This window comes from Caloenas nicobarica, chromosome 6, assembly GCF_036013445.1.
Source record: "Caloenas nicobarica isolate bCalNic1 chromosome 6, bCalNic1.hap1, whole genome shotgun sequence".
Classification (NCBI taxonomy): Eukaryota; Metazoa; Chordata; class Aves; order Columbiformes; family Columbidae; genus Caloenas; species Caloenas nicobarica.
This window is the reverse complement of record NC_088250.1, coordinates 14,082,812-14,098,519: the sequence shown is the minus strand read 5'-3', so window position 1 is coordinate 14,098,519 and position 15,708 is coordinate 14,082,812. Positions and strand designations below refer to the sequence as shown.

The 15,708-nt window shown below is 42.7% G+C and overlaps 1 protein-coding gene across 1 annotated transcript; it reads right to left on the bottom strand.

Annotated features, from left to right (window-relative positions):
- Nucleotides 1-372: 372 nt before the first annotated feature.
- On the bottom strand, nucleotides 373-10,900 carry CAVIN2 (caveolae associated protein 2). Its single transcript, XM_065638011.1, has 2 exons — nucleotides 10,417-10,900; nucleotides 373-2,945 (listed from the first exon to the last, which is right to left on the bottom strand). The coding sequence occupies exons 1-2, from the start codon at nucleotides 10,807-10,809 to the stop codon at nucleotides 2,151-2,153; spliced, it is 1,188 nt and encodes a 395-aa protein (XP_065494083.1). The 5' UTR covers nucleotides 10,810-10,900; the 3' UTR covers nucleotides 373-2,150.
- Nucleotides 10,901-15,708: the final 4,808 nt, after the last annotated feature.

Sequence of the window (15,708 nt, the reverse complement as noted above, 5' to 3'; positions counted from 1 at the left end):
AAGACTAAGTGGCACTCTAGAAGACAGGAATTTATCTGTGTGCATAACCAGAATATACACTTCAATATAAATATGCTTTCAGGACTATCTGAAGTATTAGAAGGATGCTGCAGTCCAATAAAGAATGCAGACGGAGCTGGCAGGTTTTGGGAAATGCCTGACAACATTCAGACATGCTAGAGATCTGATGAGTGCCTGGAAAGCAAAGTCTGAGCGCTTGCATTTGCGTTGCTAAATAACAGCAGAGGATGAGAAAGAGAACAGTATAGGTACAGCAAGGATATGAACTGACGTATTATAATAAATGCTTGGCCTTTAAGTTTCATCTTTGCCAACTTCTTGGACCGCTTCTCCCAAAGGCTGACATGACTGTGTTTTATGTTATGCTTTTATTTGCCATATTTGGAGTTAGTTACAAGTAAAAATGGTTGAAATCCATTGTAGTTAATACAAAATAAAAATATAGCTGCACAGGTTATGCCATGATTTTTTTTCTAACAATCAGTATCTCCTATATGATACCATACACTTAAGAGTTTAACTCTTAATAGTACTTGCCTACACTAAGTTCTTATTGACTAACTTCCAGTGTGATTTACTGCTTACAGGTATTCTCCTTGTGGAGTAATATCTGTTAATCATTTCATAATGGCGGTTTTGCTGTAATTTTTATTTCCCCTGTAGTTTGTGATTCTAAATACAAGTTGAAGGAAGCAACCTTTTAGTGCAATGTTAAGTATCAGTAGAATTTTACATATATATATGTATATATAATAAAAATAAACCCACTGCATAAACAAACAAGGATGTAAGGCAACTGTTGTGGGTATTGTGCTTCCCTTTCCTCACCTCCCCCTTACCTTTGTTATGTGACAGGAATAAACATTCACAGTGGACAAACTACCCTATAACCTCTCACTTGCAGTGAATTTTGAAAAATTACAGACTTGTAATTTTGAGAGCAGGTAGGTGGCATTGATCAAAGTTACTAGCAGAGAATCAAATCCTGTGGCTTTGCAGACTCATCCTTACGTAAACTCATCCCTGCCATGAAGTTCAATCCATAACACATTGTTCCCTTTAGATGTGCCTAAAGAGTATTTCACCTTTTTCGGAAAAAGTGCCATTACATCCCTGTAACTATCTAACTCATCTGTGTAGATATAGCTCTATATATGAAATAATTTGTAAAAAGATAAATTATGCTATTTTCAAAATAATCTGAGATACAAAGTTGTGCAGGTGCGAGTTTGATGGTATATGCTATAAAGACTAAGAATTAGTGTTTTCTGAGTATATATTCTTTAAGCTGAGAGTATAGACTATTTTTGCTTTTTTTACATTTCATAGTGTCTCTTACTTTCTTCAGACTATCTCCATGTTTCTGTCAAATTCCTTTTTTTTTTCCCCCAGTTTCTGATCCCTTAAAAGTACAGTAGCTGATCACACATTCATCCTTGTCACTAATGTATTTCTATAACTCTGGTAAAACATCTTTTCATTTCCACCCAAACACAGTCATTTCTTCTAAGTGAATAGCAAGAGGCTTCTGGCAAAAATCTTTTCCCCCACTGAAATTAATGGAACCAGCTTTTCAGCTTTGCCCTTAAAGCACTCGGCTCTTCTGGGGTTGCAGCATCATGGAGCAAAGCCCCAAACAAACTATGTGTATGCACATTACTGAGGCTGTTAGTGTTCACGGAGTGCAGCATGGAAACCAAAATCAAATGTTCTCCTTGGTATTTCTACATTGACGTAAAAACTACTCACAGTGCTGTGAAATACTGACAGAGAAGAACACATAAATGTTTGGTTTTTGACTACTCTCCATGCATTCCTCTGACATAACTATAAGAAAGCCAGTTGACCAGCTTGCTTCTACTAGACGTACTCTTTTCCTCCTAGTCTCTTATACCAGCTGACAGCATCTCTAAGTTAATAAACACCAGTGAATCCGCCTAAACCGAAGCATGTTGCAGCCTGTGGCATGGACCTTCTTCACTCCGTGTTCCAACACGATGCAATAAATTACCGCTGCAGAGAAAAGGATGGAAGAAATGTAATCGCCGCTACTGCCTGTGTAGCAGAAACCAGTTACTCGCCAAAGTAGAACCGTGTGTATCGGGAAGGCGAAGGTGGGCTCAGGCTGGTTACACCGTTTGGTCTATCTGCAGGACAGCCGCTTGGGTCGTTTCTTCGTCAGATTGTTCTGTTTCCCTGCTGACCGGGGTGTTTCTCTCATCGTACAGTTTCTGGCTGGGAACTTCTAGAGGCACCCCGTACTCTTCATCATCTTCCACGATGGACAGCTCGATGTTGTTGTTCACCATGGTGTTCCCTTCCATTCGGGCTTCCTTCTCCAGGGAGTCGGCTGTGGCTTTGCCCTCCTCGGTAAGCGAGGCGGTAGGTGTCACGTCTGAGTGTGTGTCGCCGAATGACATTTCATCTTCATTCTCAGCTTGGTCCTTGCTTGTGGTTTCTGTTGCTGTCTCCTCGGCTTCAGCAGGGCTTTCTCCTTCACGGGTTTTCTTCAGGTTGAACGTGAGGGGAGATACTTTGAAAGGTGAGCTCTTTGAAGAGGAGGATTTCTGATGATGTACGGTAAGCGATTTCTTGATCTTTTCTCTCCGTTCAGGTGAGACAATCTTTGTGCTGATCTTGTTCATCTTCTTCTCGATGTTTTGGCGGGAAAATGCCTTCTTGAGGCTGTCGACCTTCTTGAGGCTGGTTCTCTTCAGTTTCTCAGCTCTTGATTCTTCTGTTTTCTCCTCTGCACTGTCATCCAGATCATCTCCCTCGTGAAACATTTCATCATCCGAACCCAACTCCACTGTGTGCAAGGTTTCTTCCAGTGTCTTGTTCTCATCCACAGGCTCCTCTTTTCCTTCTGTAATGCTGGGAACAGGCTCTTTTGCAAAAACACTGGCAGGGATCTCATTTTCCTCCTGGAAGAATTGACAATATTTGAGTTTCATAGTTCACAAGACACAAATGTAATAAACAAATCACAACCCTGAACAGGTACTTTTTTTTTTTTTCTCCATGATGAGATGAAGGATTCTGAACACTTCGTGTTGTTTCAGTATATTTAACCAGTAACAAGCCACTCAAGGCCCACTGAACCATTATCTGGTACAGTTTAAGACTAATGAGCTGTCAGCTGTAAGATTTCTCTTTCAGAGACACTTGGAATGTATAAAGAATGGAGATCCCATTCTTTGTCATTTAAATTAGATACTCTTACTGAAGAGATTAGCTGTAGAAGTTGTACACCGATCCCTGGGGAGAAGGGATGGAATGGTGGCTGAGGAGGTCCTGCTACAGACTCCTGCCTAGACCTTCAGAAGGCACATAACTCCCAGAGCTTCTGGTTTCTCTAGCCAAAAATTTGGAATATCTCTGCAAAGATATTGGGTGCATCTGAGAGTTACTCTTTTTCCTCGTAAAAAAAGACAGGGTCTAACACAATTTTTGCTCCAAAAGATGCTTACTTTTCTACATGTATAGCTGCCTGGACACTATTTAAATTGACTTTTTTAATGAACCGTAACTAGGGCTTATTTCGAGCATCCTTGAAAATCCTGAAAAATCATGCTAGGGCTTATTTTTGGGGAAACAGGGTACCTTAGACGGCAAATGTAGCTAGTGCTCCCACTGTATTTCAGAGAAATGGATGTTGCTGTTAAAACTGGATTGTTGGTACTGAGAAGCTGTGCAGTCTGTGATGTTTAGAGTATGGGCTATTTCCCATCTATTTACAGCACCAAAACAAAAAAGGGGGGGTAAATTTGGTTGGTAAATTGGTAAATATTAAAAATGTGGCCAGGGCAACTCCTTGAAAAATAATTTTTAAAAAAGTTTGGCATATAAAAATAAACAGACATTACACCACATAGACAACACTGGTGCTGTAAATAGATGGGAAATAGCTCATGCTCTTTTTTTTTTTTTTTTTTTTTTTGGGGGGGGGGGGGACAAAACCCAAAACAGGGTGTGGAAAGAAAGAAGTATCTGGAAACAAAACAGCTGAAAGAGGGCAGAAGCTGCAAGTGGTAAGGAAGGACCTCAGAGAGCACAGAGCAGAGGCAGCACAATGAGCGCTCTGTTCTGCCGTGGGTTTTGCAGGCATCTGCCCTTGCAAAGCCAACAAGGTTCCTCACACGCTCCCTTTTCAGAATCATTATGCCTTAGATCTGCATGTTCCCTATTTATTACTTTTTTTTTTTTTATCACCTTCAGAGCGCATGCAACATCACCAAGTGCTACGGATTGAAAGGATTTTTTCTTTTTTAATTCCCACCAGCCCCCTATATTTATCTTGAGAAAGGAAAAGCAGTACATGCTGAGTGAATTGGATGTAATAGTCTCAGATCTGTCCCCAGTGGGCCCAGTGCACAGTTAAATGGGGAAAAAGGCCACTTGTACTTGGAAGTTTGTGCTCATTATTTCAGGACTGAGCACACAGTTGTGATCACTGGAGAGAATAGTGTCTTGAGTTAAATTTGCTGTCAAGGCTGTGTAAGGATGTCTTTATGAATATACTGCAGTACACTGTGGTTAAAAACAAAACTACAAACAAACAAAAAGAAAAAACCAAAACCAAACGAAAAAACCAAACACCCCCCCCACTTCTGAATACCCTGTAGAGCTTCTGGGACACAAGAATATGCACGTGGACAGGCAGAATCATTTTATACCGCATATGCACAGTATATAATCATATATATTGTGATTCAAGTGTGATGACTATCTCTCGGGGATATAAAAATGAAAATTTTTAACGAATTGATGGCTGTTTGGCAGTTTGTATGTACTTTGCTTCTACGGTTTCCCCACACCTTCCAGCATCCTGAGCCTCAGTCAGATAGACTGGCACAGCCAAAGCTTTCCAGCTCTTTTGCTGCAGTGGAACATCTCATAAATCCAACGTTCTTCTCCTGACACCTATAATGTTGTTGCAGCTATCGGCAACGGTGACCAAGATAACAAAACAAAGAAAACCCGCACCAGCTTTAAGTGAAAACAGCTGTAACTGCGGTACAAATATTTATATTTTCTCTCCACTGCAGTTAATGAAATGTGGGTTACGTGAGTGGGTGCAGTGTTAAATTATTCCCCAGAGCATGAGAACTCAGTATAAAGCACAATTTATGTGTCTTGTGCATTCTTTTCCAAACCTAGGTAACTGCATTCAGGTCTAAGTGCCTGAATGGCATAGAAAACTCTGATTTTCATGAGCAAAGGCCGGTTGTAACTTTTAAAGTATTCAGTCTAGGAAAGTGGTGTTGTATGAGAGAGATTACGGTGCAGTCTGAGCCATAGATGGGCCGGTGTGGCTCATCTCAAGCTCAGTTTAACTTGGTGTCTACAGTATTTCCATTAAACTGAACTACCGTGTGCAGTCTCTAGAAGAACATGGACATAGATTTTATTTCCATTTTTATCAAATTTGTGACTGAGTAGAAGGGAGGCTGTCATACTTATCCATATTTATAAAGAAAAAAAGGCAAACAAAAATATACTGCATAATAATGAGCTAATAATTCAATTAAAAGCAGGTCCTAGGTGGTCTTTGGCTATCAGACAGTGCTGGCATTCAAGAAAACACCTCTCTGTCTAAGCCTCCTGCATGGCCCTGGAAAACATCAGCCTCTGGGCGTCTGTTACTCTGCTTGTAAAATGGGAATGACATGTTTTCTATCTCACGTTTCTACAAGGCCTTAGGGTCACAGGAGCTATTAAAATGCAAATGGAAATAAATTAAGTAAAATGCTTTAGAAATACAAAGGTGGTGTGGTAGGCAGCTCTGTGGTGGAACAGGCGCTTCTGTTTCGACTACAGTTCCTGATAACATGTTGTAAGTAGGCTGTTGGTAACTTTTTGGTCTCACATATTTATGCACCACCTATATTTTGTTTTGACACAATTTTCAAGCAGTTTAGCACTTGGTTTAGGAGGACTAGAACAATACACTGAAAAATTCCAACTATTACAAAGTGCATAACTATTTCCCAGGAGAAAAAAAAAAAAAGCAGAACTCTGATCTTTTCATCTTGAATTCATCCAAAATTCTGAGAAAGCAATACATCTTTTTATTTTCCGCATCCGAGTTCAGAAAGAGCACCTGCATTTTCTCAGATGAGCCTGACTGTAGGTAGCCAGCTCCTCTCAATTTTATTTTTCCATGTAGGAGCCAAACAGACTTGTGCAAGTTCTCTGTGTAAAACAACTCTCACTAACACTAGTAATACTTGCAAAGTTAAAATCAGTACCTTCCCTGTGGCTTTGATCAGCCATTCTTGGGAACTTTCTGTAGGTCATAATCTCAACCCTATTTTTTACTAGAAAGGAAGATATGATCCATAATGGCATACTACAAAACTGAACGGCCTGAGTTAACAGGTAGATGGTTTTCTCAGGAGTGCTGAATCTCTGATGCCCCATAAGGGAAATCAGTGTGCCTTGGTTTGGATTTTTGTTGGATTTGTGGTCAGAGGCCACCGCCTTCTCAAAGGGGAGATGGCATTTTCCCATCCTTATGGCAGTCCAGGCTCCTCTGCACTTTGTAGATGCTGTTATATGCCTAAATGATTACTAGTCTAAAACTTGTTTTGCTACACAAAACAGGTCAAAAGATGACAAATCCTTCTAAAAACAGCTCTAGCTCCACCTCCTTATGCTCTTCAGACCAGGATGTCACCACGAGGAGGAAGGACGACAGAAAGCAGGCTGGGACCAGGGATGAGGAGAGAATCACCACCCATTTGCAGGTCCTGGGCAGGCTGGGGTGTTTTAGAGCCACAGGAGACATTTATTGACACTAATCAATACAAGAGTAGTCTCCCTGAAAGGCTCCAGTGGGAAATTGAGTAGTTAGATAATAACATTATCGGTTTGTAATTCTTCTGTTTTCCCTCACTTGTTCATTTTTGAGTTTGAAGTTGCTTTTTCTAAAGATTATTACAATGAATACAACCAAATGGGTAATTTCCTGTGCCCTCCTCTTGTTTCATTTCAGGATGAAGAGCAGCATCTGAAAGGGGCTTGAATATCAATGTGCTTGACCCCAAGCTGTAATTTTGACGTATCTGTCCTATTCACTAGTAAACATGACATTTAATTGAAAAATGAAACATGAGCCTTTTTTTATCTTGCGTTTTGTTTCTGCAGCTAAAATAGCAAACAAACCCCACACAAAACCAGAACCAAAAAGCTGGTCATGTGGCAAAAAAAAAAAAATAGAGGGGAACAATGCCAAAGCTTAACGAGGATTTTTAAAACAGTCACTTCAGTGTTTTGCTAAATTGCTGTGTCACTTGTGGCATTTGTAATAACTTTTGCAGCCTTAAATGCTTAGAATGGAGCTCCATTAAAATATGTTGCCAATTAAAGAAATATATGCAAACTAGGAACAATGCAGACAGTCTACGGAGAGAAAACGAAGAGCATTTTAATGGAAAATATGTAAATAGTTGAACTTTTGTAAACGCAGTTTATTCTCAGCGTGTACACTGAGGGAAATCTGGTACTGGCAAGTAGCAACACAATTTCATAAAATGCAGAGCTGGAGCTCTGTGCTCCCACCAGCTATCAGGGACTTTGAGGTACATGGTGAATGCAGAACTGATTCACAAATGTGTTTTTTTATTTTCATACCGAGCTGTCGTCCTAAGCTGGAAAAGCTAGTCCTAATGAGAAACATGCTGTGTGAAGTTTGGGATTTTTTTTTTTCCAGTGGAAAAGAAGAATCCCCCAACTGAAGTCTCATATATCCAGATTTCCTTTCTGTTTTTACAGAAATCTGGCATCAATATGACTTCATTGCTGCAACTTCTCCTTCCTGCAATTGTTTTTTCCATGGATTCCAGCTCGGGGCCGGACAGAAATGCAGCCAGCCTCTTGCATTCCCTCATGTACAAATACCCCAGCAAGGCGGTGGCCTCACGGGTTGTCCCACCTCCAGCTTGTCAAGAGACCCTGTGGGGATGTTTCACCCACCCTGGTTTTCCAGACAGCCCTGCTGCCTTTTAGTAATGGCCAGTGCCAGGAGAAATGCCCCAGTCGATAGCAGAATGTTTTTACTGAATTTAACTGCAGCATTTTCTTTCCTGAGGCTTGCGTTCCTGATCTGCATCAGCTTGGGATTGCTTAAGTTCATCTCCAACCCTCCCACCGTGGCAACATATCTTCCAGTGAGAGATGGGAATATGATCGATTAAATCCTCGTAAAAGCAACGAAGAACAGACCTGCTGCCCAAAGGTACCAGCTCGGTGACAGGCAGTGGACTTTCTTTAGCACTTGTTCTGTGTCATTTGCTTGGTGTTTGTGCACTTCAGGACCCGGTATTAAGGAAAGGCTGAGAGGTTTAAATAGGCCTTTGCTTTGCAATACTGCTTAGTGTTGGGAAACAAGCAGAGACGACCCTCTGCTGTTGGGATGCTGCTTTATGAAAGATAAAGCACCCTTCTTGGTGGGTTTTACTGTTACTTTGACCCAATGCCTTCAAATCACTGCCACTAGGCAGCAGTAATGGGGATACCTAGCAAATGTAACATTAACTGTCCAGTGTCTTTCCTCTACATTACGTCATTTTGAAATGCTAAAATTTGGGTTCTTAGGAAGAAAACGCTATATTCGCAACAGTAAGGCCTTAATTCTCACACTTGCAGGTAGCAGAGATGCCACACAATTGTTTGCCCCCAAGCCAAGCTAGTGCAGCCTCCCCACAGGAGGTGTTCAAGGTCTAGGTCTGAACCTGGAGCCAGTCATTAGCAATACTTGGACTTACAGTAACAGATCTCAAATTAGAAGTGCAGAGAACATGTGTCTTTTAATTTACCCAGTCCCTGGACTAATTTCCACGCTCTTTCTGGGGTGGAAACCACCAAGCTCGGTACACACTGCAGCTCCTCCTCTTCTGGCTTGGACAGTAATTTTGGGAGAACAATAAGCAGGAAGGTGGGGGCTTCCTTTCTGGGGGAAGCATCTGTGCACTAAGCAGGCCTGCCAGCTTCTAAAATCAAGTACTGATCTGTTGTTTTGGGTTTGTTTAAATAGAAAAAAACCCCAGCAACCCAAGGTGCAGAGTTAGTGCCTAACAGCTGTAACACCCAGCAGAATAGTTTACCCTCAGGAGCTGGTGATGTGCCCAACCTGTTCCCTCTCCTTTCTTCCCTCAGTGCATTGTGGAGGTCTGTCTTATTTTTAACTCTTTTTTTTTTTTTAAAGACAAAAAAGTCACATCCTGTGTTTAGTTAAAACTCACTCTGTGTTCTGTCCAGACCATTGCTTAAAAAGGGGAAAATATGCAAACTGCTGCTATCACTGGGCAGACTCCCAGGAAGATGAGTTTTTAGCTTGAGCTTTGAGCTGAATTTTTAGCTTATCCTTTGAATGGGCCAGAACAGCCTGAGGATCAAAGCAGGACATGAGGGTTAGTGCAACACGGAGCAGCATCGCCGCCCCTCTCCTGCTTCTGAGGGTGGTGCCAGGGTGATTTTTAGGGGCACTGCTAAGAGTTAGAAATACAGGTTCTTTCCTCAAGTTTCCTGAGTTTGCTTAAAAAAGGGCCCTTTCTTCAAGTTTGCTTAAAACCAAACAAAACAGCAAACCAACTCTTTCCTCACATGTGCTAAGGGTTAGCAAAAGGTGGCTCTTCTCCCAGGTTTGCTGAGGATCAAAGGTTGTTCTCTTCCCAGGTTTGCCGAGAATTAGAAGGTGGCTCTTTCCCAAGTTTCTATGAGTTAGCAAAATGAGGTCTCTTTTCTCAGGTTTGCTAGGAGTAAAAGACAGCTCTTTCTCCAAGTTTGCCAAGAGTAAAAGAGGGCTCTTTCCTCTCAGTTTGCTGAAAGCTGGTAAAAACCCAGCTCATTCCCCATTTCAGCTTGGACTTAGCAAACAAACAAACAACAACAAAAAACAAAACAAAAACCAAACAAAACCCAACAAACAAACAAAAACAAAAAAGACGACAGCTCTTTCCCCAGGTTTGCTAGGAGTAAGCAAACTTGGGGAAAAAGCCTGTTTTGCCCAGAGGAAAAGTGGGCGCTCCTCCTAAATTTGCTAAGAGAGGGCTCTTCCCCCAAGTTTGCCAAGAGTTAGCAAAAGACTGCTCTTTCCCCAAGTTTGATAAGATTTAAAGAAAAACTTTTGAAGAAAGTTCTTCTCCAAAGTTTGCTAAGTTGCCAAAAAGACACCTCTTTTCCCAGTTTGCTAGGAGTTGGTAAAAAGCTCTTTCCCCAAGTTTGCTAAAAGTTAGTAAAAAGCTCTTTGCTAAGAATTAAAAGTACCTCTTTCCCCAAGTTTGCTAGGAGTTTGAAGTGGGTTCTTCCCACAAGTTTGGGGGTAAGCTCGGTGGGTGTGGGAGCCTGGGTAGCGGGGATGTGGGGTGCAAGGGTGGTGTTGGGGCCTCTCACCTGGAAGATGAGCACCTTGAAGCGATCCCGCCGGAGCAGCTGGGCGTGATGCTGCTCCAGGCGTCGCACCTGGTCGCACTGCCTCTCCAGCCGCTCCCGCACGGCGCGGGTGTGAGCGCAAACCTTCCGCGACTTCTCCAGCAGCTTCTCCACCGCTTCCCCCGTCGCCCCGTGACTTCTGCACAGTTTCCCCAAATCCCCCTGAATACCCCGCACCGCCCCTTCTAAACCCCGTTGCCTTTGCTCCATCTGTCTCTGCTGCCCTTCCACCGCTTCCAACATCGAGACCAGTTTCTCCAGTAAAGCCAAAACGGTCAAGGCGTTCACTTGCCCCCCGACCGCCTCCGACGGTGGGAGCGGAGGGACCGCGCTGCCTCCCGCCGCCTCCCCCATGGCTGCGCCGGGATGGGGACGGCGGATGCTGGGGCTGCTCTTAAGGGCTGAGCCTTCCCCCTCCCTGGGGGAGGTTTTAAGCTGAGCTTTCCTCCTCCCCCGGGGGAGGTTTTGTGCTGAGCCCGGCCCCGGTCCCGGCCCGCCCCGGGCGGCTGGAAGCCGCCCGGGGCGGGCCGGGACCGGGGCCGGGCTCTCGGTGCCTCCTCCCCATCCCACATCCCCCTCCCTTTCTTTTTAAAACTAAAGGGTGTATTCTCACCCCCCGCTTAACAAAATGCAGAATTGGTCTCTCCTCGCAAGCATCAGTAGGTGGCAGGAGATACCGCGGAATGAGGCTGGGGATGGGATGGGGAAAAAAAAAAAAATCCCAGCGGTTGTCGGAGAAGTTGGGAAAAAGATGGGGGGAGAAGGAGGGGTGATGGTCTGGGAGAGTTTGTGGGTGTAGATGGGCGTTAAAGGCTGAATCTGAAGGGGTTAAACTGATAAGACAACCCCCCAATTATAAATTAATATTATAATCAATCTAACAATTATTACAACAATATCTTCATATTGACGTGGTATGACAAGATATAATAATTCTGTATTAAATATTTGGTATAGTTATTCTTATATCATATTAATGTATCAATAATTATGTATAATAGTTGTTATAATACTTAACATACTTATAATATATTCACGTGTGGTTAATCAAATCTCCCAGTTCTCCTTCCACCGTGCAAACAACACATGCAACACCAGACTGTTTGGGTTTTTTTAAATTGATAATTTAAATCCTTCTCCTGCTCATTATTATTGTTGTTGTTTTTAATATTAATTTATGTTATGAACATTCCATTCATTCCGTTCCATTCTTCTTACTGTTCCTATTATTTAAAAAAATAAAACAACCCAGTCTGGTGTTGCATGAGGGTCTTCCTTGGTGGAAGGAGTTGCCAGGAGATTTGAATCACTGCCTGCAACGTGGAGATGAGCTAGTCACTCTGGTTGGCCTGACTGGATTCTCTGGTGTTTCTTCAGTAAAAAATCGTAGGGTTAGAATGGCTGTTTTGGGGGAATAGCGATGAACTGGGTGTGGTGGCAGAGGGGCAGTGTTTTCAAGCTTTTGCGAAGAACCAAAAGGAGCTACTTGGCATGAAGAAATGCCGAGCCGTTTATTTAGTATAATATGAATACATGGCTGTTTCCCGGCCTGATTCAGAGCTGTTATCGTCAGGGAAAATATGACAGAGTTTCATGGGCTTGGGTTGCTCATCCGCGTGCACAATTTCTTTTTATCTTCTGTTCTTGACTTTTGCCTGGTAATAGGACTTCTTGCTGCAACGCAGATGTTTCTAATACTCGGGTATATAGAATTCTAATATTTAGGTAGCTGAAATATAATATTTTCTAGTACTTGGGGATATAATTCCTCCATGATTTTCCTGCATCCTATAGATTAAAAACATACATTTGGAGTCTAAATGGCTGTGATCCTCACGTGGGGTTTTTTGTGCACAGAAACCAAAATATTTTAATCATTTTACTGTGAAAAGGGATAAAAATTAATGACTTAAGAATAATGCAAATGAGTGAGCCCCTTCAGTCACTGCACGTTTGAGCCCTGAGTGTTCAGCACTGTTACTGTTAGTACCTGATTTTTTTGTCCTTGCTTTATTTCAGGCTGCAACTTCTCTTCCTCAAGTTGCAAGAGCTCAAAAAATGCGTTTGGTGAGTTCACTTAGGAAAAAAAAAAAATCACTGAGTCTGCCAGAGTTGTCAACAAGGAAAGTATGCCGAGAGTGTAAAATATGCAGGCTCAGAGGGGAGTGGACATATTTTAAAGGGAGCAACTTAAACAAACCTCTTTTTGTGTCCACTGACTCTCCCTGGCAGTACTACCTGATATGCCCTTCCTGGGACATTTGTGGTTTTCTCCCCTGAATTAATTTTTTCCCAAGTTATTTTTTTTCCCCTCAGATTAATTTTTTCTTCAGTTTTGATGAGTTTTGAGTTTTGATGGCAAAGCCCTGGCCTGGTCGTGGTCCCGGCTGCTAGACAAGCTGGCTTTCCAGCCTGTCTCTCTGAGCTTTTCTGCATCAACCTTCTACTGCATGTGGCACATTTGCACGATGGAGAAGATCTAGATAATCACTCTCCTGACTCCTCTTATGAGCCTTCTGCAAAGGTTCTGCAAGTTTTTGAGTGTTTAAACCTTCCAGCACTGTGTGTATCCTAGGGAAGAGCTGGAAAAAGCCCCATGGTAGCCGGCACAAAATCCAAAAGATGGTTTCCTACCAGCACCCACCACTGGGGATTCCTCGGAGTCCCCGTGGCTCGGGAGGTGCCGTGTTGCCCCTGTGTTCCCTGCCCAGCCTTGTCGCTCAGGTCACCGGCCCTGTGGCGGTGCTGTGGTGAAAGGGGGTTGATGAGACCAGGAATATGATGGCCTCAAAACTGGTCCCTCTTCCAGCCAGCTGCTAATTCCAGATGGGGGTTTTGACACCATTTGTCAGCTCTGGTTACCTGTTGTGTTTGTAACAACGTGGTTGTGCTGGCTGAGCTGCCAACACTTGGAGGAATCTGAGACTTTTTAATGCAGGTTTAGGGGGTTTTTGTGTGTTATTTTTTTTTTGTTTTATTGATTAATTCAGCAGGGCAGCGGAGGAGATTTTTTGCCAAGTTGTAATGCAGGTTTTACCAGTGAGAAACTTTCTGAAGGAAAACACTTTATATTTATTTAGAAAGAAGCAGCATTAAAGAAATCAAATTTATCAGGGTCATCCGATGTTCTTTTCATGTAAAATCAATATGCGTGAATTATACGGACAGAAATTGGAGGTTAACTCACTCATTAGTCACCTGATGCACAGGATAATAAATGTTTGATGCTGGAGCATTACTGATAATTTATTAGGCATGGAGTAATAGGTAAAACAATATGACAGGAAAGGAAGGAGAGGGGAATTAATAGGGGAAGGAAGAACAGCAGGGATCGTACAGGTCATCCTCAGCTTATTGAATTTCACGTCTAAGCTGCCACTGCATTTGAAGGTACAGCTGAGGCCATCCAAGTGTGCGGACACAGGTAGCAAAGAGCTGGGTAAAGAGAAGAGCTGCGGGATGAGATCCCAGCAAGGGAGGACGGGTGTCTTGACGGGGCTGGCGTCTGCTCTGGGGGAGGTAGGGCAAAAAAGAACACTTGTGGGATGGGGAGAAGTGATGCTGCATCTTCTGGCACGAGGACCTGCGGTGTTTGCAGCCAGCAAGTGGCTCCTGAAGACATGAAATTTGGTCGCCTCTTGTTGAAGGGTTTCTCCAAGGGCTAGTCCTGGGTCACAGAAACATTTCCCTCCCATTGATGTGCTCCCTCTGTCACGGTGATGTTTGTCTCACCATTGGAGCCTCTGCCTTGCAGCCAGGGTTGGTTGAAAATGGCCAAAAGCTTCTGGGGAAACAGAGGCCAGGCTGGCCAGTTTGCTGAATACGCATGGTGGTGGAGTTTTGTATTATTAGGCAGTGAGGCTAAAAATGCTGATGGGGTTTGTCCCAGCAGAAGGCAGTTCCCCTCCTTGGCTCCTTCCAGTGGCACAGTGCAGAGAAATTAGTCCATCGATCCTTAACGTTGCCTTTTGATTTTTTTTTATTTAATAAAGTTGTGTGTCTGTTATGAGCTAGTCTCACCAGCAGAACTTGGTTTGCGTTGCGCTCTAAAAGCGTCAGAGAAGAAACATTAACAGCTTAGAGAAACAGCAACTGCTTTGCTGCATTGTCTTTGGCACTGAGCGGCCAGTTTGGACTCATGCAACCAATATTCCAGAGTGGGAAGCTTGGAGAGTCACTGCTGTGAGAAATGTTAATATCTGGGGAAAGAAGAGAGATGAGACTGTCTGATGGGAAACGTGTCATCATAAAATAACATGAAACTGCAATTTTGCTCTCTTGTGCAAATGGTATCCCACGAAACTTAATATGCAACAAAGAAATCCACTTTTACTTTATCGGCCAGACTAAATCATGTTGTGCACAGGAGACTTCCTTTTGCTGTGTGCCAAATAGTAATAATTCTGTGAAGACTTGTAGACAAGGAAAAAAAATAAGCCACATAAAAATACCATATGTGCCAGGCATTTTCTGTGTATTTCCTCAGACAGTTGAGGAGCACAATAATAAACTACTTATTTTTTTTTCTTTCAAAAGCAAATTAAGTTTATGTGAAATGGGAAGGAATAGTTTCCTTAGCTTCAGATAAAGGAGAATATTTCAGTTGGACTTTTAGCAGCTTGGAAAAAAGTGAGGTCAGGACACCAGCACATACAAATTGAACAGCATATGGCCAGTCAGACCAGACTTGCCAATTTGTTGCATTCATCTAGCGAATATGTGGGGCACAGAGCATGATAAGCAAGTCCATTAATATCAGAATTAAAAAAAGATATGGAGGTGATATTAAAAGGATATGAAAAATGGCAGAATCTGCGGGATGGGTTGTGATTACCTACCGGGAAGTTTTGGAGCAGAGAACCAGCTTGATGCTTGAAAACTGCTCCTGTGGCCAAGCCTTTGTGGTGGGTATGAGGATCCACAAGGTCACAGGGACCAGGGAACCAGAGCTGGAGGGAGGTTGTTTTGTTGCTGGTTTGGGTGAAAGTCCTTTCCAACTGGAAGATGGGCTTTTAGAAAGTGTGATTAAAATGCTCACCAATGTTTAAAGTTTCCGCCAAAGGTACCAGGTTATTTGGAAGAAAATGCTGTTTTTTTCCCCAATTTCAGATCAGATGCTAAATATGGAAACAGCTACTTTTCCCTTTCATTTTGGATATTTCTGGAAAAAGAGGAGGTAGTTTTCAGTGAAAGGCAGTGATAACCTGTCTGTTTGCTCTTTCCTCCTCCACTAAAAGAGAGTAAAAATTAGAA

What these genes read in the sequence shown, in the direction of transcription:
- CAVIN2 (XM_065638011.1), bottom strand. Translation starts at nt 10,809, where the DNA reads ATGGGGGAGGCGGCGGGAGGCAGCGCGGTCCCTCCGCTCCCACCGTCG. An exon ending in TCAAGGTGCTCATCTTCCAG is followed by an intron (nt 2,946 to 10,416) that starts GTGAGAGGCCCC and finishes CAATTCTTCCAG; the next exon opens with GAGGAAAATGAGATCCCTGC.